Here is a 27,998-nt window from a genome sequence, read left to right as displayed (position 1 = left end):
TCCCAGACCAAATTGACACAAAAACAGCATTCAGATTGAGTGTATGTTTTAATCTCTGGATGGGGGTAATTAGCCCCCCCCTCCCCAACTAAACCACCCAGGAATCGTAGAGCCAGTTACACTTAAAGAACTGAAAGATTTCCAAGTTCAAAGATTCATGATTAAAGCACCCAGTCTGAAAGTTGCCCTAGGAGACTGCTGCACAGCACCAGAGCAGTGGTCCCAGTGTGACAGCAGTGGCATAGCCATGGAGGCAGTAATAGGCTGCCACGGCCCTGCCTAGGAACTAACAAACCAAATCCCACGTCAGAAGAGCACTGCAGGCAGCAACACCAAGCGCTTGGCAGCTCGGCTGGGTCTGCTCCGCTCAGTCTCACCTCTGCACACCCTTGCTGCCCACCCACAAAGCTGCCCGCCTCACCACATCACAAATCCTGGGAGGACAACTAAAGAGGTCAGGGCTCTCAGCTGCCACCCTGCCCCCTGCCATGGCTCTTGCTTTGTACTGTAGTGGCAGAGCAGGCAGATGTTCAGCACACGACTCAGCAGGATGTATGGGCAGAAGCCCTCATGGATTCAGGGGATATTGACACACTGGCTGTGATAGAAGGCTCCGCTTCACCCTTGCTTTGGGCTCTGCCACCACAGTTGAAGAAATCTTGTGCCAAACGGTGGGGGTCAGTCACTGCCTTAGCTGAGCCCAAGGGATGAGAAATACCACAGCAGTCACTGTGAGGACAAGAGACTTTCCATCTTTGGAGATGAGACCCAACATGGGGGGGCCAGTCTTGTCACTGCAGCCCCTATTGCCGTCGGGGGTGTCAGCACTTGGTAGGAAACACCAGCACTACCCTGCAGCTCTGCATCTTGAGGACCCTCACAGGGTGCCACATCTGGGACAGGAGGCTGCTTTTGTTCTCCTTTGCCACGAGGCAGGACAGAGGGAGCGGACAGCTAAGTGAGCTTCTTTCTAGAGCATGTTGCACTACCAGCAGCTAGACCTCCTATTCTTATTGTAGAAGCAACTGGATGTGGTCCTGAACAGCAAGACAGTTCAGCATAGGTAGAACAGGCTAAGTGACTGAAGCAGATCTAGCCCTCCCACGGAGAGGGTGTGGAGCTCAGGATTAATTCTGCGCTGCCGCCTTGCCTTCCTTGGATGAACTATTTGGGATGAACACCTAGGCCAACAAAACCTCCTGAAGGAACTGGGCAAAGAGCGAGCCAGGTGCCCTTGGACAAATTACACCATGACAGCTTGCCTCTTGCTGTAAGGATCCTCCAGCATAGGGAAAGGTAGGCATCAGAGCAACAGCACCTGAGCAAGGGCTGGATGGGCGGGCCATGGACACTAGGCTCCCATCTGCAACTTGGAAAGCGCTCAGGCAGAGGGGAAGCACAAGGGGCACTGGGCCACAGAGCCCACAGATGAAGGCTGACACTTTCCCCCTTCTCCTTTCTTTGCCCAGGCTTTGGCTTGATGATGATGCACGCAGCATCAAGGAGCTTGGAGCTGGGAACAGCACAAGCGCCTGGTGTGGCACCTTACGCTTAGTTCTGCAATACATACCACTGCCTGCAGGCTAGACCCCAAAGGGACATCCAAATCAATGCAATACTGGGAGGTCAGGGCTGGGACATGCACCTGGGGCAGGGCTGGACCCACTGAGCAGGCAGAGCAAGGGAATCCCTTCTTCCTGCAGGACGAATTGCAAAGGAGAAGCTGGGGTTGGCACGCAGGACTTTTGGAACCATTACGTTTCTACAGTCCCTCCTCATGATCCCAAACACCTCAGGCCTTGGTAATTGCACCCTAAGGAAGACATCCCTGTGGTAGATCAGCTCTTCGGGCAGCAGAACAAGGCGGGTGGGATGAGGGCTTGCCTCCTCACACCAAGTAGGGAGTGTCCAGCACCGCCACACCAGCTGCTACCCCACCATCCGCATGCTCAACTGCCTTGGTCCGCAGGAGGTGACCAGCGGACTTGTTCATCACCATCTCCTTGCCCTGTCTGCAAAGAAAAGGGCAACTAAGCACCTGTAGAGCAGAAAGCTTCTGGCATTTCTACTGTCTTGGAGAATTTGACTGACATTCCCTGTCAAAGCCACAACCCAGGGCAGTTAACTAGCATGTAAAGCCCCTCCGGTCTAGTGCAGAGGCCTCCGCTAATAACAAAGCTGTGCTTGTTTTCTGCATAGCAGCGACACAGCTGTGTGCTGAGCTGGGCCATTTCTGTCAGATTTCTCTGCAAACAAGCAGTGTCAGGTTGTGAATGTTGCCAGAGTACATTTGTTTCTAAAATTGTACAAGAAGGACTTCAATTTATAAATTACGGAAACATCTCTATGGATCTAAGATGGTTTTAAACAAAAACAGCAGCTATTTATGGTTGAGCACAACCACGTTATGCCCTTAGATATTTCTAAGGCGGAGCTCCAGGGCCAGCAAAGCATTGCTGCTGCGTCCAGATCCTGAGAGGTACAACCCCTCGCCCCCACCCCCAAAAATCAGCAGCGAGATGAGCACCATCTTTCAGGTGGCCATTATGCCAGCCTGCCAGCACTAGCTCTGCTGCTTTCACAAAACTTGTTAGGCAGCAGGTACAGAACAACAGTTCAGCATCTGAGCCTAGCACTCAGAAAGCACCTGACAGGGACAGTGACTGAACGGCCACATCTCTCCCCTCTACATTCACCTACACAGACACATCTGCCCTGCTGCTATGCTCAGACAGCACAGACAGGAAAACGTTCCCGAAGCAAGTGCTGGCTACAACTGATATCCACCCCACGTTTCTCACCTGACATAGACACCAAAAATCCCAAGCTCAGAGATGCACTCCGAAACTTTCAGAGGACTGTGAGCCCGCAGCAAGTAATTCTTTGATGGCTGTGGTTTGATCTTATCCATCAGGATGTAAGAGGTTCTCTCAGGGCTGTCTTTGATCTTCTCCAGAACCTGCCTGAGCTCTTCACCATAGAGATTATTCCCTAAAAAAAAAAAAAAAAAAAAAAACAAAAAAAAAACAGCAGGTTAAGCACATCCCATGCCAGTGGCAGAAGCCATTTGCCCCAGCTATACAGTTGGTCCGGGCAGCCTAAATAGGTGCAGCCTTTGTCACGTGCTGTCTGGGTTCCCCATGTCCCCAGCTCCGTGGGTATGGGAAGCTTCTTCAGGAGCAGCCCCATGTTACCACCGTGACTAGCTCCCACCGCATCTGCGGTCAACAGGGCAGCCGGGCCAGGATCTTGGGAAAGGGCAGACAAGTTGCCTGCTCCTGGCCAGCCCAGGATGCCTGCTCTTGCTGGTCAGGCACATAGCAAGCTTCACTGCCCTCCATGTGAGGTGCCACGTAGCTTGTCCTCAGCTCCCCAACACCTTACCAAAGCCAGCAAGGCCACATGAAGTGATGGGAAGAGGTGATGAAGAGAGCTGTTTCTAAAGTATAGGCAGAACCAAAATAGCTTTTAAACATGCCAGTGAAGTTGTGTTGCACCTATTACAGAAGCATAGGAGCGAGCCATCCTTTCATCCTTCAGCACAGGACCATGAGCCATCACAGAGCTACCACCTACCCAGGATATGGCAAGAACAGTGAACCCCCCCCCCAAGACCCATTCCAGCTCATACCTCCACCCTCTCGCTGCGGCTTCAGCACAAACCAGTCAGGGTTAGCAATAGCTGTAGCAGCCATCTTGTCACCCTCTTCTCCCTGACAGGAAAGGATGGGAACAGCAAAGCATCAGGGAAGAACAGGGACTCCTCCACAGCCCTCTCTGAGCAGGCCCACCAAGGTCCTTGCCAAGGCCGCAAAGCCCTCTAAGGTGGTCAGGTTTTATAATATGCTTCCAAAAATCAGTTTTAACTGCCACTCTGCAGTTTTCTTAACTGAAGAGAAACATTACACAGGCCAAGCGTGTATCGGCACATTCATTCCTGCTCCGGATGCCCTCAACTCATCCCACTCACACTTACCAAGTCCAGGGAATAAAGTCCAGCAAATGTTGCTCTTATCCGAGCCACAGACTCCGCATGGCCAGGCAGTAATCTCTCCAGTGTCCCTGGCCGGCTCAGCTCCTGCTGGACTTTCTTGGTCCCAGCGAGCTGGGTAGCAATGTCAGGGCACTTCACTGCCTTTGACCTCTCCAACAATAATCGTGCCTCCCAGTTCTAAGACAAAGAGGGAACAACTATTCCATCAGCAAACTAAGGTTTTCTCCACCTTATTTTATTCAGTTACTGACATACAATTCACCTCCACCCTCCCTGCCTGGCAGGGATGAGGGGTGGGAAGCATAGGACACCGGAAACAAGCAGATAAATGCACATGTGGATCTCCTGCTGCCTCTGGAAAGAGCATAGCCAAGTTATTTCAACAACTACACTTGCGTCCCCTCTCCAGCTTGCCCAGGGCTGCCACTTTCAGACAATAGCAAGATTTGGTGTGTATCATTACTACCTCCAGCCTAATAGTCCTAATATATAATCAAGGGCAGAAAATTATCTGTAGTTCAGGTCTTAACTCTTTAAGCAGGTGCTAACATCTACATTAGGCTGTATTGTACAGAGGCAGTTCAGTGCTGCAGACAAGAGGTGACCACATGAATGGTTCTTGGAGGAGAAAGCCATCCATTTTTCTTATTGCCTGGGCAGGAACATTAAGAAAGTGCCTGGGGCACCCGTACGTATTGTAGAATCACAGCTTCCTCAATGCAATCAGCCATGCTGGGCAGAACTAATGCAACCCAGGATAGGACTAATCCCACCTGGGATCATGGGAAGTTTCAGACCTGCTAGGCATTGCCACAGCTTGGGCAGCTCCTCAGACCACAGCAGTCCATACTGACCTGCGAATCGTAGTTTTTTGGCACATAGCCCTCTCTGTAGTACACCACTGCTACCTCCTGGCCATCCCTGGAACAGAAACCAAAAACAATTACCGAATCAGGCCAGCCTCTCCACACAACTACCTAAGAACTCCAACACCCCGGGAGCCACGCAGGCAGCTCTGGGACATGATGGTGTCAGACAGACAAGCCGTTATGGGACCTGGCTGAGCAGCTGGCTGGGCTGCAGCAGCCAGAGCTTCTCCCACTCCAAAAGAGCAGGTCTAAGCCTCCGTATTGGAGTGTCTACGCTTCTAACAAAGTGTTTGAAACAGACACCTCAATGAATTCCTCCAGGAACGGCCCACTCCAACATTTTGAGGGTCACATTTGTACGTGACTCCCACAGCAACCACAGCTACTGCTTAGATCAAAAAGTATCAGCAAAAATCATCTAGTTCAGTTAGAGTGGGTCTCATCTGTGTTTTCCTACTCATGCACTGCCCCTAAACTGTCCCACTGCAAAGCCAGCATGACAGGGTTCCAGTGGAGCCAGAACTCCCTTTTGGGCTCATCTTCATTTTTCCCTCCGCATCCTCTCCCTCTTCATATTTGCCCCTTCTCCTTGGCCTCATGAGCATGCTGTTCTGCTCCTCCTCACGAGGTGGACCAGCCTGGCTGACCTCCCAGAGGAAGTTCTCTTCTCTGCAAGAGAAAGCGATGACTACAAACCTCCTCTCCACAGAGCCCCAGCTGGCTTGCCCTGTCCCAAGACACAGGGAGCTGATATCAGGCTTCTGTGTGATAAACTGGGTGCGTGTCTCAATAATTCACGCACCCAGCCCACTAGGGAGGTGAGAATCTAATTTTTCAAATAGTTTCTGCCACTCAAAGACAGGCCTAGAAGCTTCTTGGAGCTAGGAGGTCCTTCTCCAATGGCAGCTCAAGGGCAAGGAAACCAACTCAACATCATGTCACAGGCACCAAAACATCCTGTTGGGGCACTACTGTTAGCACACCTGCAGCACACAACCCACCCATGTTTTAGCCATACAAACTGTGCATGTAGTTAGGGTGTAACAACACAGAAGCTGGTTAGCAGGCAGGAACTGTAATTTAAAGGCATTCATCAGTAGAAATAGAGGAAGCTCTAGAAGAAGTACAGTGGAGACTCTCTCTCCCCTAACTGTCTGGCAATGACAAATGTGTTAATTAAACGTGGCAAAACCACCAAACAAAACTACATTTAAAAATTAACCTAAACAGAATTAACAGAAACAGAAATAACATCAGCATGAAAGCACCTCCTCCTTTAGGCTTTGTGCAGCTCCAGGTACGTTACTGTGGAAGTCAGGATAAACACTTGGAATCGACTGCCTTACCCTGAAAGGGATCTGTAAGTCACACATCTCAGTCTTTGCAGGGAATGGATGAGAAGCTGAATGCATTCAAAACTAACAAATAATGTAATGTAATGCTTCCTCCTCTAGCACTAATAACCCAGTCCAACTCCCACTAGTGGAGCATCACGGGAATGGTAAACAGGAAACGCCTGGGGAAACCTCTGAAATAACCAGTACTTTTCATAGCAGATGTATGTGAAGGAAGCAAAGATCGTGAAGAGCTCTGAAGGCTGCGACTTGAAGGAGGGAAATTATGTCTTCATGTGTAAGGGACTAATGTGTACACGCAAAATGCCACCAACATAGAAAACAAAATCATTTTCGTTCCAGAGGAAGCAGCAGCAGTTCTCTTCCATGTTCCAGGGCTGCACTGTCAGAAAGCCACTATTAGCACTCAAAAACGTACCATTGAATTCCCATTTAGAGCTCATAAAATTGTCACATAGCCAACTCTGCACCCAAGAGACAGCCAGGAATGCGCACCTTGGCTCATACTCACATATACAGCCTCCTGGCATCATCTAGAGACCCCTTTTCAAACACGTCTCTGAACCGCTTCCTGATGACCCGAATGTTCCTGTAACAGAGGAACATGAGAGTTACTTCAGCTAGAAATCCTAAGTGGAACCAGTGGCCCCAACAAGGAGGACGTGTAGGTTCCTTCACAAATAGTTTCATGCTTTGTACTATGGAGCAGGAGGCATTCTTCAGGTCAAACCAGTGCCTGTCTTCAGCACTGATGCTATGGGCAAACAGCCCAAACGCTGTTGGAAGCGGAACGTATGCTTAAACACCCTGGATTTTTTTATATTTACCTTTCACCTTCTGAAGTGTTTCTAACGGAACTCAGTATTCCGCTTTTTTTTTATCCCTACAGGACAGATTCATTCACTGTTGGATTAAAACCAAAAGCTGCGGTTAAAAAATTTACTTCTTATATTTATTTCTCTACTTCATGCTTTACAGTCTTTTCTCCACAAAGAGGCAGTGTGGTCTTGCTGATGTAGAGACACAATCAACAGCCAGTATGTTTCTTACAAAACTGTGACCTTGTAAGACCTCCTACTGCCCCAGCACAGTCTGGAGGGGCTCAGGGCCAGAAGACCTGAAAACACTCCTCTCTCCAATGCCCTTTAATTCACAGCTACGTTGCTTACTTTGCACAGATCTTTCACAAAGGGTTTGCAACTTCCTTAATTCAGCTTTTATGAAACACCCTGTGTCCAGTCCCGAGCAGGAGGACAAGCGGGACCCTCATTAACCTAGCTCTGCTCCCGACTGTCCTGTTGAAGAGACCTGTCCCATAACAAAGCCACCACTGGTGCAGCTCCCAGGAATACACAGGCACAACGCGTGCAAGAAACTGGCCCTGGAGACCACAGGCTTTGACAACTGCTAGTATTTCCAGCAAAGAGCTGGTCGGAGGCACTGGGAGATTGGTGGGAAGATTAATGCAAGTGCTGAGGCTAGGCAGAAGACCACTGAAGAAACGCTGGGGAGCGCTGCGTTGTAAGTCCAAGATAAAGGTCATCTCATTACCTAAGATGACATGCCCTCTCCCAGTACAGAAAGTTAAATATTTTTTTTTTACTTTATTCTTCCACAGCTGACAAAGTAAGAAGCAAACGGATTCTGCACACCCTCATCTTTCCAGGACCTGCTCTTACGCTCTCACTGTCTTGTCTGCTGAAGGGCACAGCCTAGAGAAGGAGTGGGCCTGACAAGCTGCCTCGAGGGAAACACCATGACCATCCAGCAGTTCACTCTGCTTCTCTTTCCTCCAAAAAACTATACCATCTCTTTCTTTTCTTGTTCCAAGAAATTCAACCATTACCTGTTCCAAAGTTCATTTTCTATGCATCGCTGATCAAAAATATTTCTTTGGACTTCCTCCACCAGGAACATCACCACAGCACTGGAATAGGTAGCAAAAACATAATTAAACTCAGAAACATCACATACGCACCTAGAATCACAAGCTTTTGAGCTTTTGACCTCTTTGAAGTTCAGGCTTTCTGCAGTGCTCCTGCTAGGTTTTCCAGCATTTCTAAGGGTGAAGGTGCAAATGGGAGAGTGGTACTGATCCTGTGATATTAATAAGCCAGTGATGGGCATAAGCACAAAGGGAAAAGGACAAGAGGAAAACTGAGCTCCACATAACGTTCTTGAACCTCACAGCTCCTCAGAGGTCACTATGCACCACCGCCTTTGCAGCGCATCGAGGAGTGGCTGGACACCCTGCGTGCACAGAGGCCCAAAATAGCAGCTCACATGCTAAGATGACAGCATTGCTCTTCATGGGATGGCCATAACCTTTTCAAGAGCAACTTGTCTATGAAACAGGCATCTTTCAGAAAGTGCTATTTCAGAAACACATGTGTGCATCCCCAAGGGAGACAAGATAACACAGCCTCCAGCAGCTCCTCTCTCCTTACCTCTGTGAACCATAGAGCTCCCAGGCTTTTGCAATACCCAAGGCAAGCCCTTCTGATGGATTGTTGGGCAGCAGATGCGATGCCTCCTCAGATTTTCCCAGCGCCTTTAGCACGTGCCTGTGGCACAAAAGAAGCTCTAAGTCATGGCAGCCACCGCCCAGACTTCTAGAGCAGGAGTTTGGAGAGTACGCACGGACAGATGGTAACAGGCCCTGCCATGCTGCTGCCACAGTGCCTTGGTTGTAGAGCTGGCTTCCTTACCGATGAACAGCTAGAGTTCGGGAGGTGAGGCCTCCGAAGCTGGCAGCAATGGTGTTGATTTCAATCTGCTTCAGAGCTGGTGTCCCATCTACACCACGGTCAAACATGTAATCAGAGCGGTTTATGCCTAAAAACACAGCCTGAAACAGAGGGCAAGTGAGGCGAAGTGGGGGCAAGTTTCCATTTCCCTGCACGCCTGGAACAACAGAAAAGTTCTCTTGCTGCCTTTCACTGCAAACCCCTTTGATGACCCCATTTCAAAATCCTCCTGGGGGCAGATCCAGTCACTCTCACTGAAAAATACCCATGCAAGACCTGCCTTGTGGGTCCTTTGGCCCTTGTTCAGACCCCACAACCCTCCTCAGTACTCCAGAGGCGTTACCAACACTTGTGAGAGAAAACGAGCATGACCTGACAGAGCACAAAGAAGGCATCCCTGCATTCTCCCAAAACTCCCAGAAGACAAGACAAGCGTGTATTAAATCCTCCTGGTCGAGGCCTGGCTGTTTCCAGCAGCACTGTCCAAAAGGAATGACTGCCAAATAGTACAAGATACTGAGCTCACAGGCTGGGACTGACTGAGACATCGTAACCTAGGGAGCAACCTGCCTGACTGAAGGAGAATTCAAAGCCAACAGCAGCAACCAAGCTTGCAGACACAGATACCAGGCAATCGCGCTGCAATGGAGCGTAGCAAGGCTGCTGATGGCTGGGGTCTTCTGCCAAGGTACCTGAGCCAATCCTTCCTCCAAAACTTGCGTGTAGATTTTGAAGAGTCGAGCTGTGAAGTCATCTACCCTGATGGTGCTAGAGAGAAAGAAAGATCAGACTGGCTGTCACATAGAGATCATATGCTGTCACAGAGAAACAAAGAGAATTCATTCTTCTCTCGGGGAGGCGGGGGGAACCACTTCCCTATCAGGGACATTTTCCAGCAGAAATTGTAAGTCTGTGGTCAGATCAAGTCCTGCAGCACTATTAAGCACCACACCACGAAAGCCCTGTCCTTCAAGGGCCACAGTGTATAATCCAAATCCAGTTTGCTCAGCACAGCTATGCTACTAAAAGCACATCTGTGCAGAGATGACTAACTTGCAGGTCAGAGAGACGAGGCAAGCACAGGGAAAGAAACACAGGAAAACTCTGAAGACAGAGGAAAGAAATCAGGAATCTCTCTGTGCCACCAAACAGTTCACAGAAGAAGTTTCAGGAACTTCAGCAAACTCCTCCAGCATGTTGGGCTCCAAGTCCTATGCACTGTGGCGCCAAGCACTTCTGTGAGTCTGCCAGAAGAGTCTGGCTTTTCCCCAAAGTCCCAAATCCCTGAGCTAGTTGCGAGCAGCACCTGCAAGGCACAGCCCTGGGGCATCGCGTAGGAGTGGCCACAGGGCAGGTAGCAGAGCCCCAACCTCTGCGTTCCTTAACCACAGGTATAAGCATGCCCCAGCCACAGCTCTGCTTGCAGGTACCTATGGAGCAGACACAAGGGTTAAAGTGGCTCCTAGGGGTCAGGCTTTAGCAAAACACGGGCTATGCTGGTAAGCAATCTCCTTTTCTCTGTCCCTGCAGCAAGGTGCCAGAGAGCCAGCATCTGTGCAGCCAGGCAGCAGAGAACAAGCAGCCTGAAGGAAAATGGGTTTTGTGGGAGCATCAACCTTACAGATTACAAGGCCCACAATCACAGCCATCTCCTCTAGGGGAGCAGGCCATGAAGGGGACCATCTTGCCTGCTGCTGCAGGTGTTTAAATTCTGGATTAGCTCAGTCCCATCCAAGGCCTTGGCTCTGTCTGCACATTCAGCACATCACCACAGCCACATGCCCCATACCTGCTCCAGGGATGGTCACTCCAGCACAGGGCAACAGCCACAGACAAATCCAGCAGAGCCCGTGAGCCAGAGCCTGGTTGACCCATCAGCACCCAGAGCTCACGGCTCACCTCCCCAGCACTGCCGCAAAGGCAGGTGCTGGTGCTACTCAATCAGAGGTAAGGGTGCGGGAAGGAACAAACATCTTCCCTTTGCAACTGTGGCAGGCAGCACAGCTGGTGATTATCAGGCAGCCACAAAAAGAAAAAAAACAAACAGCAGATACAAAACAAGACCAGAACAGATTACTAAATCCAGGGCTCCAAGAAACCACCAGCAACTTGAACTTAAAGACTAGGGGCCAGCAAGCTCACCAGTGAGAAGCCACAGGCCTAGAAGAATGGCTAAACTGAAGATCATTATGGAGAGCCAGTTCTTGGCCAGACCTTGCATCTTCTGTGAGGCCCAAGGAGACCCCAAAGCACAAAGAGCTGATGAAAATTAATCTTAGGACAAGGAATGCAGCAAAGGAGAGATGAGTCTTGCAGAAGATAGGAGTGCCTACCCTCTAACACACTTAGCGTGAAGGACACACGTGGGTGGAAGCTGGGAATGCCTGAAAGCAGTATGAGAAATACCAGGGGAAGACATGACTTAAAGAGCAATAGAGGCTTTACATTTAAAATATTTCACTAAAAGGCACTGTCCAAAAAAACAAACAAAAAAAAAAAAAAACCTGGCAAGAGTACGCTCCAGGAATTCTTTGTTTTGGCTTATGGCATCCACGAGCAGGTTAAAATCTTGCTGGACAGCATATGCTTGTTCAAACAGGGCACCTGGTACTGCTGATGGGAACAATGTGAAGGGAGCATAATTCACCACCTGGAAATAAGGATCCAGAAAGAGTAAAGTCAGGTCTCTCCCCAAAGCTCTACAGTGCTGGAAACCCACCCCAGACTATACAGTCAAGCATGGGCTGAGGTTGGCTCAAAGAGCAATCCGTGGCAGAGACCTTCCTCCACGTACCTCAGCTAACTCTGAGGGCAGCTGGCTGCCTGCGCCTGGGCTCCTTAGGGAGCTGCCACCGAAGCAGTTCACCCCTTCATGCTGAGTCCCTCACAAGCACCGCTGCCCCCAATGAACTACCGGAGATTCACCAGAGGAAACGCCACATGTCCAGTAGTCCTCACCACCCCCATCCCCATGTCCTCCTCCTACTCATGGAGCAAAGGCTGACTTGTAGCCAGGCCTAAGGGATGATCCTGTGGTTCAAGAACTGCATGGTCAGACAGCCGTAAGCAGGGCAGTGGAAGTGGGGCAGATGAACCTCCCCAAACACACCCAGAGCTCCTGGCAACCTCCCCAGCCACCCCAGACTCATCCTCCCCACTGGAAAAAGTGAACTGTATCATAGGGTCTCTCTCAGGGAAGAGACAACCATCAGCATTACAAGGCGTGAGGGACGCCTAGAGCCCGCAGGTCAGCTGTGCTCTGACCACATTGCTGCATGATCGCTGCAGAGCACTGCCTGTTTTATGCAGATCCAGCAAACCCCAGCGATTACAGCCAATTCCTTCTTGGGCTGCTCTCACTTCCTGTGCTTTGCTGACTCACTCTGACTCTCCGACTGGGATTGAACGCACTTTGTTCTGGCACTTACGTCTGAAGCATTAGGCTCTTCCTCAGTCCGCATCAGCATGCCTTCGAGGAGCGCGGCATCCACGGCAAGCGATGCTGCCTCCCGGATGACCAGCTCGTTACACAGGACATCTTCCCACAGGGCAGCCATTGCCAATACTGAGGAGATAGAACAGAAATCACCCGCCTGGCCCCGAAAGTCTTGCAGCCTTTCCTGGCACACAGCCTAACCTTTACCCTTTCACAGGGGACAGCAACAGGCAAGAGGGTTGGTGATGGGCCAGGGGAAACTCAGGCAGGTAATTTGGGGAGATGTCGCTCTGTAGGAGCTCAGGTGTACATGCGAGGAGGCTGCAGACAGCACGAGAGAGCTCGGGCAATATCATCACTGCAGAGCTGTCACAACCTTTTTCAAACATGGCTCTCCCTGGCTTTCCATGCTGAGGGGAAAATGGCAGTCAAATGTGGGTCAAGCATTGGTTCCTCCACATCAAGGAGGAGGGTGTTCTCTAGAATCACATTGGTAAACACGGAAATAACATCCAGAAAGAGAGTTTGATGCATGGAGTGCAGCTACATGGTGTAGAGGCACCTGGATAGCACTGTTCCAACTTTACCGCTGCAGAGCTATGCTCCACACGAGCACGCCCTGCTCCTACAGCCCACGCTAACGCAGGCACACGCCACAGTGCACCTGCACCCCCAGGCTACAGGGCTACAACACTATCTTGCTCCTGATCAGGGCGGTAGCACACAACGCTAACGGAGGCAAGATTAGCATTTTATCCTAGCAGTCAGCAGAGGGGCGTCCCCAGAGCAAACTATGGTGTTCATGGCCCCAAGCCTGCTCAGCTTCGAAAGGCAACACGGTTGCTTTACGCACATACTATAGCAATGCTTAGATCCATGTTAGTGCTGGATGAAGGCACCTCCTTATCATCAGTGCAGCACTCAGCTGAGCCTGGGAGTCGTTCCTCCAGGCCGCACCAAGGACCCACATGGCAGCAAGGCCATGCACCCAGGTGCACAGCTCAGCAATTAATACTGCAAGTCCCAAAGGCTAGACACTGGTTTTTTTGTGAGTCTTAGAAAACCTTGCTCAAAAGTTTTATGGCACTGGATGACCATGAGAGCTGCTGACACAGCTTCATCCAGGACCCAACTCCCACGGAGAGGAATCGTGGTTGAAGTTGGACCTAGCAGTGGGATGCATGCTGCCTCGGGAGGAGCGCACAGCACAGAAGAAACAATCTTAGTCCAAAACGGGGCGGCATCTACCACAACACCGTTGTTGTTACAGAATGGCTTAGGGAGAAGTGACCCCTTTATCTACGTAAGGAAGGTTTTGACCCGTTAATCCTCGTATTGCTTCTTCTCAGATGAGGAACAGGCAGTCTCCTCCTGCCAGTGCAAAAATGAATGTCTACAGCTGAGACAGCTATAGGCACCCCGCACGCACCCTGCGCCCTCTTTACCACGCAGCAGGCAGAAGGCGCCAGAACAAGCCTTAACCGCTCCTTGCCCTCCAGGCACAGTCGCACGTCTCCCTGAAGTTGCCTTAACCTGTTGCTGCCCCACGAGATCACAAGCTTGGCTTCTCACACCCCAGTCAGGTGCCCTGGTGCTGTGGGACACCGGCCTGGCTCCCAGCGCAGCCCAGCCCCCCTCCGGACCTCGACCCCAGAGAGCCGGGGAGGGGAAGCAGCCCTGCCCCAGCCACCGGAGCTGCCAGCTCCTGCCCGGCGCTGAGGCACGCAATCCCCTGCCAGCCCCGCGCCCCCAAGGGAGCTGCACCGCACCCCACAGCCCCCCAGCACCCTCTCTCCAGCACCCCACAGACCCCCTGCGCCCACCACCCTCCCTCCAGCGCCCCACAGACCACCCCCTGCGCCCACCACCCTCCCTCCAGCGCCCCACAGACCACCCCCTGCGCCCACCACCCTCCCTCCAGCGCCCCACAGACCCTCCCCTGCGCCCACCACCCTCCCTCCAGCGCCCCACAGACCACCCCCTGCGCCCACCACCCTCCCTCCAGCGCCCCACAGACCCTCCCCTGCGCCCACCACCCTCCCTCCAGCGCCCCACAGACCCTCCCCTGCGCCCACCACCCTCCCTCCAGCGCCCCACAGACCCTCCCCTGCGCCCACCACCCTCCCTCCAGCGCCCCACAGACCCCACCCTGCGCCCACCACACTCCCTCCAGCGCCCCACAGACCACCCCCTGCGCCCACCACCCTCCCTCCAGCGCCCCACAGACCCCCCCCTGCGCCCACCACCCTCCCTCCAGCGCCCCACAGACCCCACCCTGCGCCCACCACCCTCCCTCCAGCGCCCCACAGACCCCTGCGCCCACCACCCTCCCTCCAGCGCCCCACAGACCCCACCCTGCGCCCACCACCCTCCCTCCAGCGCCCCACAGACCCTCCCCTGCGCCCACCACCCTCCCTCCAGCGCCCCACAGACCCTCCCCTGCGCCCACCACCCTCCCTCCAGCGCCCCACAGACCCTCCCCTGCGCCCACCACCCTCCCTCCAGCGCCCCACAGACCACCCCCTGCGCCCACCACCCTCCCTCCAGCGCCCCACAGACCCTCCCCTGCGCCCACCACCCTCCCTCCAGCGCCCCACAGACCCCACCCTGCGCCCACCACACTCCCTCCAGCGCCCCACAGACCACCCCCTGCGCCCACCACCCTCCCTCCAGCGCCCCACAGACCACCCCCTGCGCCCACCACCCTCCCTCCAGCGCCCCACAGACCCTCCCCTGCGCCCACCACCCTCCCTCCAGCGCCCCACAGACCCCACCCTGCGCCCACCACCCTCCCTCCAGCGCCCCACAGACCCTCCCCTGCGCCCACCACCCTCCCTCCAGCGCCCCACAGACCCCACCCTGCGCCCACCACCCTCCCTCCAGCGCCCCACAGACCCTCCCCTGCGCCCACCACCCTCCCTCCAGCGCCCCACAGACCCTCCCCTGCGCCCACCACCCTCCCTCCAGCGCCCCACAGACCCTCCCCTGCGCCCACCACCCTCCCTCCAGCGCCCCACAGACCCTCCCCTGCGCCCACCACCCTCCCTCCAGCGCCCCACAGACCCCACCCTGCGCCCACCACCCTCCCTCCAGCGCCCCACAGACCCCTGCGACCCCCACAGCCCTGTCTGCGCACCTCCCTGTACCCTGTGCCCCAACCCCCCGCGCCCCCCGCTGACTCGACCCCCTCAACTCCCACCTGCCGCCTCAGCACCCCACGCTGCTCCGCGCGGCCGCACGGCGACACCGCCTCAGGCGATTGGCCAGACCCCTGCTTCCACCCCGCCTCATCGGCCAACTGGCAGCGCCACAGACCTATCAGCGCGGAGCGGGACGATACCACTCCGCGCCACCGCAGCTGAGGGGGGGAGCTGCGGCTCAGTGTGTGGCTGCGCATGCGCGGCCGCAGCAGGGGGCGGGGCGCTCTGTGGGGTGGAGCAGGTCGCGCGCCCGAGGGCGGGGACGGACGGTCCCGTATTCCGGGGTGGGAATGCGTCACAAAGCGGCACAACGTCATGCTGTGACGTCAGGTGGGGGGGACCAGAACGGTGGCGGGAGTGGGGGCGGGGACAGCCGAGAGGGGCGGAGCCGGCGGGTGAGAGGGGCCTCGGCGGGGGGAAGGGTGCAGGCCCGGGGTGAGGTGATGTGTGGGGCACCCTGTGGGGTGAGGAGATGTGAGTGGGGGACACCCCGCGGAGCCAGGTGATGTATGTGGGGGAACCGCATGGGGCAAGGTGACATGAGGGAGCACCTCATGGCGTGGCCTGCACTGGAGCCTTCCCCATGGGGCGAGATGATGTAAGGGGGCACCTCATGGCGTGGCCTGCACTGGAGCCTTCCCCATGGGGCGAGATGATGTAAGGGGGCACCTTGTGGCGTGGCCTGCACTGGAGCCTTCCCCATGGGGTGAGATGATGTAAGGGGGCACCTCATGGCGTGGCCTGCACTGGAGCCTTCCCCATGGGGCGAGATGATGTAAGGGGGCACCTCATGGCGTGGCCTGCACTGGAGCCTTCCCCATGGGGCGAGGTGACGTGGGGGCTCCCTTTGAGGTGAGATGATGGGGCACTCCATGAGACAAGGTAGTCTGGGGGCCTCCTCGGGAGGAGCTGACACTCCAGTGTCCCCGTGGGGTATGTGACAATTAATAATAATTGTTAATCACTATTAAATATAATTATAGTTATTAATTTTTAGTAGTTAATATTATTATTAATAAATTATTATGTGGGTAGGTGATGCGAGGGCTGCTTGCCGTAGAACAGTCTTCCCAGAGACATCAGCACATACCGACTGATTGCAGTCAGAGCAAAAGCTGACCCTCTGCGGTTCACCCCTTCCTTCAACCCCCTACTAGCAAACTCCTGGCCATCTGAGCACCAGGGTCTCACCTGCGCCACTGAGATGGCCCGTGGCTGGCGATGGAGCCAGCTGGGAGAAAAGGGGGTTTATCAGAACAGCCAAGTCCATCTTAGCAATTTTTCTGAGGGTTTCAGAGGGGTTTGTTGCAGCTATATGTGTGGTGGATCATGTTCAGCTCTTCATGACTGTCAGGGTAGGTCAGTAGCACGTCTAGATATGAAGTTTGTGTGTTAGGTGACATTATTAAGAAGAATCACTCCTCCTAGCTGGTATGGGAAAGGGAGGGGCAATTCTGGAACTATTTCCCTTGTTTTTGTCAGGGCTGGTCTTGGTGGACAGTGGATAAGGGAGAGGGAAGGCTGCAGTGTGGCGACTGTCACACCAATCCTCTCATCCCAGCTGAGGCCAATGGCAGGGAACACTCCCTACGCCCACGTTCACCCTGGGCTTGGTGAAAGATTATAATTTCCTTAGGAGACATATTTTTTAATGCACTGGTAGAGCATAGTTCAACTCTGAAGAACTACTGCAGAATAGATGCAATACCAATAGTGATGTGCTGGCTCTGGAAAGGCCTCAGCAGAGACAGTCAAGATGTCCAGCTTTCCCCTTAGCTTTAGAAACCGTGTGAATAGTGAATGTGATTTCTGTAGAAGTTTCACCCTTATAGGGCTGCATGCAGCTTTTCCAAAGCCGCCTCCTTTGAAAAAAAACTCAGACCATTTCCTCATTTTAGGTGCTGTGTCCAGTGCGAACACAACAGGGTGTGATACTGGAAGTGACTCTGATATTAATTATTCCTGCTGGAAAGCAAGTGCTTTGCACCATCACTGTGGTTGTAAAGATAAAATGGACACTGGACTTCAAATCCTGCCTAAGCTCCAGCAGTGTTTTGATCTGAAGAATGGATAGTGGTTTGTTAGTGAAGTTTTCTAAAATGGACCCATCGCTAGTACCTGACAATATCATGTCTTGTCTTAATATTGGGGACAATAATTTTACTGATTTTTTGGAACAGATCTTGTAATTCTTGATCTGGATAGAAATACCATTTTTTGAAAGTAATCCACATTTTCTTCTGTAGATATCCCTGACTGCAACAGTGGGTGCTCTTAATTCCTGCATTGATACAGAGGATCAGTGTCATCTGCAGGGAAGACAGCAGGAGAAAGGCCCAGGACCGAATGACTCGACTGGTATTTTATTGCTCTCAGGGAACAGCCTAAGCGACAAACATGCAAGCTGTGAAGACAGTCTCCTGCTGAAGTAAATCATTCACAAAGTACCAGGCCGTACCCAAAAGAGAGGTCTCCAAAACCTTTTTTGTCTCCTGGATTCAGCAAACATCTGAAGAGTTTCTAGTTGTGTGTAGGTTTCTCAGCCAAAGTATTCACTTCAGGCTGGTCAGAAAGGTTTTCTCTTCTGGAAGAGTAAGCCCCTGGCTATCCAGTTCTGAGCAACCTGCACAGACGCTGTCCCTCTTCACAATCAAGAAACTCCACCTAGTGAGCAGGGAATGGAGATATCAGTTGCCCGTTGTTTACCCTCCTGCTGCAAACCATAAGGCTGTGCAAGCTGCTTTTACCTGTGGAGGAGCATACCCCAGTGAGAATATTCTCTGTGAATGAAAAGCAATATTGTTCTAATAAGTCATAATAAGAAAACTGAACTAGACGAAAACTCCTGTGTTTCGTAAAACTGAAAGCATTTCCAGTCCAAAGACCTCTGCTGATGAACAGGTAAATTCAAGTTTATATCATCCCTTGGAAGCAGCATCTGAGAGAGCTGACAGATTGCAGTCAACAGAGCATGGTGGTTTGTGTGTTAACTCATTGACTCCTGCTTTATCCGGGCACACAGGATTTCTGCTAAGGCCCCCCCACAGAGTGCCCCAGCCTCTGGAGGGGCAACGGCATTCAGCTGATTCTGCCGTGTGCCGAGAGAGCCGGTGGCAGTCAGAGCTGAACCTCTGGGTGAGAACCAGCTCCTTGTGTCACCTGAAGATACACAAGACAGAGTCAGACTCCTCAAACCCCCCATGGTATATCTCAGTTCCAAAGAAACACAGCAAGATCAACATTTTAAAGAGAAACCTTGCAATTCTTCAAGCTCTCCTTCAAAAAGGATTTGGGTATTATACCTTTACAGCCATTGATTATAACTACAAAACTGGGGAAGAAGCAGAAACTAATGCATTAAATACCCTAAACAGAAGCTCTTACATGCCATTGCGTTCCACTATGTAACCTGAATGTCAGACTGCATCTAAAGAGGAGATATGGTGATGTTGTGAAGCCCTGACATCTTAAGAGGTAGCTGCCCAGAAGTGGTGTGGTAACGCGCAGCCTCTCTGAGAGTCCTGACCCAGTCCTGACCAATAGCTGCAATTTGGAGGAAACCCGCTGCCTCTCACCAGCCTGGAGGAGGACAGATGGGAAGATGCAGCGCATCCTCAGCTTCTGCTTTGGGTGGTCTGTAGGGAAACAGAAATTTGAGAAGTCACTCACTAACGGGGAGAGGTTTTCGTCTGCCAACAGCACAGAGAGGGCACAGGAAGACCTCTCAACCCCCCATCTCCCTCTCCCAAAGAAGGGAGATCTTGCAAATCCTCTACCTTTTGTGCAGGAGGGAGAGCCTTCCAATGCCCCCTCTCCTCCAAAGAAGGAGAGCCCAAGCAACCCTCTGATCCTAGGTGAGAGGGGGAGCCCAGCCTCCCCTTGTCCCTGCTGGAAGGGGCAGAGTCAGAGGCCTGCAGCTGGAGCGTTGCCGCCTTCAGACAGCAAGAGTGCTGTGGGCTCTCCCTGCACTGGGAACCGTGACGACCTAGCTCAGCCACCAGAGGAGGGAAGCATATTTGAGGACAATATTAATGCCTCTTCAGAGGAACTGAGGCCTGATGGTGCCCAGGTGCCTCCTGAAGATTCAGTGCTTAATCAGCTCCTGTTGTGCAGATGTGGCCGTGTCTCTCCCCACAAACTCTTCCTCAGTGGAGATGTTTCCCAGGCAGTTACCAGGAAAAGCAAAAGCAGCTCTGCCGTTGCAAGGGAACCTGGCAAGCCTGAATCCTCATGTGTGGTCTCCTGTGAAGAAGCACCAGGTGACATAAATGAAACATATTGGCAATGTTACCGAGCTATGCTCCCAGTTCATTCATCTTTAGAAAGTGTCCGCAAGCATGAGGACAAGAAGAGGCAGCTTGCAACCACACAGTCTTACTTTGAGAAGGGCGCTCCAGCTAACAACACAAAAGGTGAGCTGCTGCAGGAAGGCATGCAAGTGGGAACGGATGGAAGAAAAAATGTCAGGACCAACAGGGACACTGATGCAGTGCAGCTGAGTTATGTTCCTGGCGTGTACGTGTGCCCCTTTCCCGTAGATGGTGAGGTGACTCGGTCAGAGAATGCCATCAATCACCCCCTTCTCTCCTCCTCCTGTCTGACTGCTGCCAGACAAACTCCTGGCTCAGAAAGTGACTGTTACAACTGTTTCAAGCCAAAACTGGAAACACCAGAGAGTTACAGGAGTGCAGACAGAGGATCTATGGTCAACCCTTGCCTGAGAAATAGAAGCTGGTGCAAGTGCTCCCAAGAAATCCTGCTCCACCGTCTGGAAGAAGGTGCTAATTGTAAGGGGAGGAGAGGAACTCTTTCAAAAAGAAATATCCCAGACATCCTCCAGGTTTGTACCAGCTCCAGAATTGCTACTTGTCAGATGCGTCCCTCAGCAGCATAACGTTAGCTGTCCTGCTCACCTCCCACAAGGGAAGAGCACCCCCAAACTCGGGTGTCCCAGCATTTCTAAGGATTTGCAGAGGCGGGTGATGTGGAAAGCCTGCTCTCCACCCCCCTACAGGGCAAGACTGGTTCATGTTTTATGTCTTAGCATGCTCTCCAATTCATTTGAAACTACTGTCCCAGCCTGGAGGGACCTGTGAAGTCTAGAAGTCAGTCCTGCACAGCTCTGCAGGCCTTCTGTCTCCTGCAGATCCACTTTTTCTTTCCTAGGGCCTCTAAGCACATTCGCCCTGTAGAACTTGTAATCTAGATTTTGATTTATTTTACATGGCCAATCAGTCCCAGAGTATCTTCTGCAAAACCCCAGCGTCATTTCTGAGCCTGATGTGAGCTGAAAGCAATGGCAAACATCTTCATCTGCCTTCTGCCTCTTCTCCCTCACGCGTTTCTCTTCACTGCACCACACTGACATAATTCACAAAGGGGCTGGCCAATGGGTGCCTGGATGTAGCACTGCCCTTTGGCAGCCTCTGTTGTAGACATCCCCTTGACGTTCCCAAGGATTCAGCCTTTGCGGGTGAACTCGGGTGTCCCCAGACGGATGTACCTGGCAGCATCATGGCCCGGTGGCCAATAGGCACAGGCCGTGCTCCTGGGACCAGCAGCAGGCCTCAGTGCACCGCTGTTGGCATGTTCTTGGCTGTCCTGGGGACACCAGCAATACCTGAGGGTGAGACTTCAGCCCTGGCTGAGGTGCGCGGCATGGCCAGGCCCTGGCACTGTGGCTGGTGGGTTTGTACGAGCGGTATATCTGACCTGGGATTCCAGATTAGCTGCCTCTAATGCTGTGCTCCAGCTGGAGTGTTCATAAACACCACCTGCTGCATGCGTAGTTCTTGCTTTTACCTTTAAATATGCATGTCTTCACTGTTAAGTGATAGAAGCTGCTATTTTTCTCCTGTTTTAGATGTGTATTTATGCTTACGTTGTTTTAGTTCATCAGAACATAGGGTTGTTCTCTGCTGTTACTTCTAATAGATCCAAAGCTGGAATTTTTTCTGTTCCTCTTCAGTCAAGTTAATCTGGTAAATCTCAGATTTCAGTAACAGTTTCATATATTTCTAGGGGCATTCATGTCTGAGTAATAGTGCTAGAAATGGCAGTGTGAACAATCTAGAGGCATATTTTTGCAGGAGCATGTCTGTATTAGGAAGAGCTAAAATTTGTTTATATGGAAATAAATCCAAACCAAACCAGGCCCTTCCTACTTTTTTTCTTTAAATATACAAAAGAGCTGCGTCAGACTTGCTCTGCTCTTACAATAAGCATAACAAAATCAAATTATTCTAACAAGTTTACCAATAACATAACATTGACAGATTTATTGTATCGCAAGGCATTCTTCCATGTACTTACTGGAGCAATATAATTATTTACGCATTTTTACAGAGCGTTTATGATACAGCTATGTGAAGCTGTGTGGATATGCGAGCCTCTGACAAAAGCAGTGGGAAGGAACGTGGTTTGCGGCCTGTGCTACGAATAATGTTTCAAATCGCCAATTGTTGACAAATAGAGAGTGTTGTGAAGCTTGCGTGTAGCTGGAAGAATAAAGGCTGAACACTGAGCCTCAGATTTGTGTTTTTATTTGAACTTAATTTTTCCCTAATGTAGGTTTGGAATCAAACATATAAATCCATAAATGATGCTCAGATTATGCAGCCGCAAACCCAGGAAATTCTAAATTATTATGTCATTGACTCTAGTATGCTGCCAGCAGATACTCTTTTTTTCTGTATGCTCTACCACCAGGGATGAGCTTCGACATTACCTCATGTCAGGGAATCAGAGAGGTGTGGATGGGGAATAGGTTGATCTCTAACCCAACCTCCTACTCAGAGTGAGACTGTCCCCTGCAGTAGATCAGGGTGGCCATACCTTTGTCTAGCCGAGTGTTGAAAATCTCTGAGGATGGAGGTCTCCTCACCTGTCTGATGACCTATCCCAGGACGGCACCACCCTTCTGGGGATTAAGTTTTGCCTGACATCCAGACTGAACATCCCAAACTGTAATTAGTGGATGTTGCCCCTTGTTATATTGTTTGGCACCACCCAGAAGTGTTTGGCTCCGTCATCTTTGTTCAAATAGTTCAAATAGTTCAAATAGTTACAGGCTGCCATTCGGGTGCCCCTTAGCCTTCTCCTCTCAAGCCAGACAAGCCCATTGGTCTGAGGAGAGGGAGGGACTGGGCAGTGGAGACCCCGGTATTGCTCTCAGATCTGGAGCTGACTGTAATCCTGAGGGACTACATACCCTCGGGGATAAGCCAGAGCATATGTGATGAGTGAGGGGGACAAGTGGAATGTTTCACCTCTTCCAAGTTTTCTTTCTTTTCCTTAGGATATTTCACAAAACCACCACTGCTAGAAAAAGAAACAGATGCAAGCACAGGACCTGTGTGAAGGCAGAGCTCAGCACAGCAATGCGTGAGGCTGTCGACTAAGGACGAGATGCGCTGGCTTCAGATCCCTGGTGAGAGTTTACGTCAAAGCATGTGTGCCTGATGAATAAAGGATGTCTCTGTATGGCATGCAGCAAAGCTTGGGGCCGCAGAGCTGCTGTGGTGGGGCTGAATGAGGGACATCACTGTTAGCTGAACCACGGATCCGGCCAAGAGGGGTTGTGTCAGGCTTGTGCTCGGTGTGCTGGGGTACGGTGTTCTCTAGCTGCCTTGGGCAGGGATTAGGACTGAGAACAGCCCTTGTGTGAATACGGAGAGGTTGGGCTCTATTGCCCAGCGCGGGTTCGGCTGCCCTGTGTGACCTTAGCTCCGGGGCAGTGCACCAGCTCTGCTCCCTCCCTTTCTGCTTATGCCTGCATCGTGTGGAGCATCCTCGGCCCTGGAGCAGGGCATGTGGGTTCCCTTTACCTTCCCATGGCCCTGGCTAAGGAGCTGACAGTGCAGCGTTTCCGCTCTTGGGAGGAGCAGGGGGTCAAAGATGCTGGCAGGGCAGCCACCCAGCAGTGCTGCTGGCCAGAGGTGACACTGGTTTGTATGTGCATTAGAAATACATTCCTGGTTCTGGGAGTATTTACCAACTTGAGCATGCGTAGCAGCAAAGGGAGAGCCCCTCTGCCCAGTCTTGCCCCTGGCTCCTCACTCCCATGGGCAGCGCAGCCCAGGCGTTCCGTGGTGCTGGCCCTGTGGGCCCACCTCATACTGGGTGACAGGCACAGGGCACGTGGCCACCGTCTCGATCCCTGTCCTCCTAGATGGTGGTGCAGGAGCCTGCTGGGAGGAAAGAGATTGAGGGCACCAAGAGCGTCAGCTCTGAGTGATGGACCAGATCGTGCTATTGTTGGTGAAGCCCCAACCTGGCTATTTTAGGAGGATAGTATGATACATGGGGAAATAATCTGGGGACCTGGGGCCTGATCTCAGTGCCACATGTCTGTTCTCACAGTCCCGCCTGTGCTGGTCCACACAAGCTTGTTCTCTGGAGTCAAGCAGCTGCAGTGTAAGAGCTCGTGTCCCTATCAGTAGCAGGGCCTCATCCAGGCACTGTGGCTGGCAGAACCCCCTGCCCTACTCTGCCTGCTCACGCCAGGAGCTCCCGCATTCCCATCCTCTGCAAGACACAAAGCTCCCCAGGTTCATGGTGTCTGTGGCTCAGGCCAGCTCCCCTCACCCTCTTGTGCTGATGACCCACCATGTACCAAGGATTTAGAAAGAGCTCTAGATTTTGCGAGCCCTCATACCTGCCTGTCTGGGAGATGCTGATCCAGCTCTGACCCAGCCTCCCTCATTGGCCTGGAGCGAGTGCTTACCCCTCTGTCCTATTTTTATTTTGTGGTTAAATCGGAGAAGTGGTGCTCCCCAACAAGCGACTGGGCTGGGACGCTCTGTGGGCTCACTGCTGCGTGGAGCGGGGGGAAGAGCACTGTAGACAGCAGGCACAGGGAACACCCAGGCTGTGTCCTTGGTGTGATGGGCCTAGGCCTCTCATGTGCAGGCTTCCTCCGCACATGCAGATCTAATGCTAGCTTGGCTTGTCATGAATGCCTCAAACCGGATGCACACTGAAAGCCCACCAGCTGATTTGCTGGACTTGGCTATGGTGCTGCCTGGGATGGAAGAGGGGATACTTTCCTCACTTTGCCACTGACCTGCTGATGACTTTGGGCAAGAGACTTTATCCTTTGCCTTGGTTTCTCCATCCACCCTCTACTCTGCCTTCTCTCTGATGACAGAAGTTAACTATTGTTATCTAGCAGCAAAGCAGTCAGCACCAAGTCTGGGATGGGACAGGCTAAGTGTCCAGACTCAAAGGAAGCCCTCAGCCCTGGAGTTCGTCTGCACGAGTGAAGTCCAGGCTGTCTCCTTCTCCCTGAGCATCGCTGCATGCCAGCCTCACCCGCTGGCTGGAAGGAGCTTACCTAGGTGTGCTCCACCACTGCAAAGGCAGTCCCTGACCCATCTAACCTGCAGAGAGGCAGTGGGTGGATTAAGACTATGTATATATACGCCTAGAGCATGACAGCCGGGGAAGGTGCCAGCTGCACGCATGCTGCACTGATGCACATGCTGCTCATGCACTCGCACAAGTCTGCCCCCTGTGATGTGCACCCGTATACCTACAGGTGAAACCCCCAGGCAGGGGCACCTAACCTTGGGATGCATTAACTGGAGAGCACAGAAGGCAGTCTCCAATCCTGGGATGTGCTAGCCCACGATGAGGGTATTTCTCCAGTAAGCACTGGGCAATGCTTATTGTTACACTTGGTCGCCCTCCACAGACAGATCATCACCAGTGGCCAGGCCAGGGTGAGAGATGAAAGCCTTTTTATCCTGCAGCCAGCCTCAGGAGTTGTCCTGGTCATTGCAAACTTCTCATCTCTGCTTTTACGGTCCTGCTAATGAGCTTTTATCCAAAGAGCCTGATATGTGTGCTCCCTTGGGAGGGAGTTTGAAAGAAACTTTTTTCCTCTCCTCAGCTGCATTTCTCAGGGGTACAGCATGCCCTGCTACCCTGCTCATTTCTCTTAGGAGCCTCACATGCCCATAGCAGGCAGTGCTTTGTCACTCTGACTGCCCACCCCACCACAAATGTCCATGTGTGTTTTCTGTCAGGGCCCTGCTCGGAGCAGTGGTTGGAGCAGTGGAAAAAATGGGAAAAATGAAGAGCAGCCTCACCCCTGGTTATGGGTTGGTGTGAGATGCCATGGGACACAGACATACCGGTGCAGAAGTGGAGCATGATACCCTGGGTGCAGGCAGGGGTGACAACCCCTTCTCCCACGTACTTTGGCTGTCGTACCCCTCTGAGCACCTCTGGAAGTGACACGTGGGAGCCGAACGTGGCTCGCATCGCTGCTGTCATGTGGCAGGAATGAGCGATTTGCACCATCGCCGGGACAGAGCATTGTTTCCTGATGACACTAGCAGTGTGTGATGATTCCCCTGGTGTGCAGTGGTGTCTCAGCCCTGGCCAGCCAGACCTCCACCAGGGCTAGGCACTGCGCTGACGGGTAGGATCACTTCTGCCAGCCCATCCCTTGCTCTGTCTTGCTGAAAAAATCCTGGTATTGTCATTATCTGCTTCTGCTTTATGTCATGCTGCCTAGCTGTGAAACAGTGCTCTGTGATTATAGATCTCTAACAAACCCACCCATCTTGTGCCTTTTCTGGCCTGCGGAGTCCTACTCTATTTTTTTTTTTTTCCTCTGTGGATACCCTTCCATCCCTTTAATGAGTAATTGTGGATGTTAACCTTTGATGAATAATAACCCAGACTGTGAATTTAGAATTGGACTGGCAATCCAATCCTGTCTTGCTGGAATACTGCTCTGTGCCAGGAACTTGTTCGGTCCCTCAACACTGGACAAAGTCTGTTTTCCCAGGTGTTGGTCAAGTGGTAGAATTAAGGAACAAAAGTCAGAGAGTTTTAATGACAATGCAGAATGATAGAGTTTGACTCAAAAAGAAGCATTTCCCCTCTCAGTCCTAGGTCCTGGCAGGGTCCTGAGTCCTCTCTACTCTCTATTTGCTCTGAGAGTCTTAGAAAGGGCATAAAAAGCTTGAGTTTCTATGCAAAACTTTGCAAAAAATGCTCCAGTTTTATTGCAAGAAAGTTGAAAAAGGTGCTGCTCTGTCCTCCAGAACTCCCAGAATGCATGCATACTGCTCAGACTAGGAAAGGTCTTTTTGTAGAGAGCTCTAGCTTACCTTTTTTTCTCTTTTTCCAAATTCAGCCTGGAGAATGAGATCTTTTCACAGTAATCCAGTAGCCTAGGAAGGATTTGTACGTGAATATAGCCCATAATCTCTTCCACGGCGTAAGAGAGCTGCAATGCAGCTCGGAGAAGGTTAAATGATAAAAAAATATGGCAGACATGGTAAGTATTTGGCATGTTACATGCAACAAAAGATGAACAACAGCAACTGGGACATTATCTTTATTTGCTAAAAATAGAGTCCTGCAAAGTTTCAAGAAAAGCACATTATACTTGTAAACCTCTCCTCTGACTGTTAAAGAGCCTTCAAGGATGGGCTTTGTGGCTTTAGGATGTCGCATCCCCTTTCAAAGGCTGCCCAGCACTCAGACAATTGAAACTCAATACAACGTCAGCAAGAGCGAGGAAGAATAAATAGTTCTGACATGACCCTGCTTTTGTTTTACGTCAGAGCCAGTGTGAACCTAAAGGTTGTTGCAGATATGTCCCCCCGCACAGCTACATTCCTGCACCTGGGAAGTCTGTGGCACAGCCCAGGCCCCCGAGGTCCTGTCAGTGCCCTCCCCGTACGTGCTGAGCACAATCACCCCGGCACTGAGCGCACTGATAGAGCGCACCAGAAAGCAAGCAGATCGTTTGCCAGCGACATTGCTGAGTTATGCACAGGCATTTGATACACTGCAGCTGACAGGGACCTGTTGCAGAGCTGGGTGCCTGGCTGCCTGTCCACTCCTTCAGCAAATCGTTCGTCAGCCCCACACGGGTGCACTCCATTTCCCCGGTACCCAATAATGCAGACCAAAAAAAAAAAAAAAGTCTTCAAATGCTCCTTTGCTCTTCCAGCTGCAGAGAAACCAGCTTAGTAAAGTCTGAGGTTTCGGCCAATGCTGGATATTTGTGTGTTAATACAAAAAATCATTTTGGAATAGAGTAGTACCAAATCCACTAACTTGACCATGCCAGCAGAGGGGATGATATGATGTTTGACACCAGCCAAATAAAGACAGAACAATCAGGCTATTTTTGTGGGAGAAAGTTCAGAGGACTCCCTAGGGTGCTGAACCTTTCACTGGCCCAACGTGCAAAAGTGAAACACCACAGAGCTCTCTCACTCCAGCTTCTCTGTCATATAAATACCAGCTTCAGTAAGGGCATGAAAGAAATCTATTGTCTCTAAGGCTGCATTTCAATGTGAAAATGCTCTGTTAAGGCCAGCAATCTTAACCCCCAACACGTGTGCCTATTGTTTGAAGTGCAGAACAATTG

At 51.9% G+C, this 27,998-nt stretch overlaps 3 protein-coding genes across 10 annotated transcripts in view; 2 read left to right on the top strand and 1 right to left on the bottom strand.

Moving 5' to 3' along the window:
* Positions 1-29: 29 nt before the first annotated feature.
* On the bottom strand, positions 30-15,742 carry GSS (glutathione synthetase). Of its 7 annotated transcripts, none has more exons than XM_068911970.1 (15): positions 15,601-15,667; positions 13,831-13,940; positions 12,609-12,811; positions 12,394-12,530; positions 11,470-11,615; positions 9,658-9,733; positions 8,927-9,066; positions 8,666-8,782; positions 8,065-8,145; positions 6,730-6,807; positions 4,849-4,915; positions 3,977-4,171; positions 3,632-3,713; positions 2,802-2,991; positions 30-2,012 (listed from the first exon to the last, which is right to left on the bottom strand). In XM_068911970.1, exons 4-15 carry the CDS (start codon positions 12,520-12,522, stop codon positions 1,889-1,891), a joined length of 1,425 nt encoding a protein of 474 aa, XP_068768071.1. In that variant the 5' UTR covers positions 12,523-12,530; positions 12,609-12,811; positions 13,831-13,940; positions 15,601-15,667; the 3' UTR covers positions 30-1,888. The 7 variants fall into 7 exon arrangements, with proteins under 7 accessions (XP_068768071.1, XP_068768072.1, XP_068768068.1 ...); XM_068911971.1 differs by having other exon boundaries at positions 13,831-13,934; positions 15,601-15,623; XM_068911967.1 differs by lacking the exon at positions 12,609-12,811 and having other exon boundaries at positions 15,601-15,690.
* Positions 15,743-15,845: 103 nt separating this feature from the next.
* Positions 15,846-23,082, top strand: LOC138061533 (uncharacterized). 2 transcript variants are annotated; one of them, XM_068912760.1, is made up of 2 exons: positions 15,846-15,931; positions 17,848-21,289. In XM_068912760.1, the coding sequence occupies exon 2, from the start codon at positions 19,203-19,205 to the stop codon at positions 20,493-20,495; it is 1,293 nt and encodes a 430-aa protein (XP_068768861.1). In that variant the 5' UTR covers positions 15,846-15,931; positions 17,848-19,202; the 3' UTR covers positions 20,496-21,289. The 2 variants fall into 2 exon arrangements, with proteins under 2 accessions (XP_068768861.1, XP_068768862.1); XM_068912761.1 differs by lacking the exon at positions 15,846-15,931 and adding an exon at positions 22,899-23,082 and having other exon boundaries at positions 17,500-20,441.
* Positions 22,952-27,998, top strand: part of MYH7B (myosin heavy chain 7B) — a 46,358-nt gene continuing 41,311 nt past the window's right edge. Inside the window, exon 1 of the mRNA XM_009678463.2 lies at positions 22,952-23,030. The gene's annotated coding sequence lies outside the window, so the exon portion shown is untranslated. The remainder of the gene's footprint in view (positions 23,031-27,998) is intronic.

This window comes from Struthio camelus, chromosome 18 (assembly GCF_040807025.1).
Source record: "Struthio camelus isolate bStrCam1 chromosome 18, bStrCam1.hap1, whole genome shotgun sequence".
Lineage (NCBI taxonomy): Eukaryota > Metazoa > Chordata > Aves > Struthioniformes > Struthionidae > Struthio > Struthio camelus.
Note: the sequence above shows the minus strand (reverse complement) of the source record. Positions and strands in the feature narration are given on the sequence as shown.

Coding starts and splice junctions, on each gene's coding strand:
- LOC138061533 (XM_068912760.1), top strand. CDS start 19,203: ATGCAGCGCATCCTCAGCTTCTGCTTTGGGTGGTCTGTAGGGAAACAG.
- GSS (XM_068911966.1), bottom strand. CDS start 12,522: ATGGCTGCCCTGTGGGAAGATGTCCTGTGTAACGAGCTGGTCATCCGG. Junction 8,146..8,665: donor GAGCTCTATGGTTCACAGAG/GTAAGGAGAGAG, acceptor TACCTATTCCAG/TGCTGTGGTGATGTTCCTGG. Junction 2,013..2,801: donor ATTTTTGGTGTCTATGTCAG/GTGAGAAACGTG, acceptor TTTTCTTTGCAG/ACAGGGCAAGGAGATGGTGA.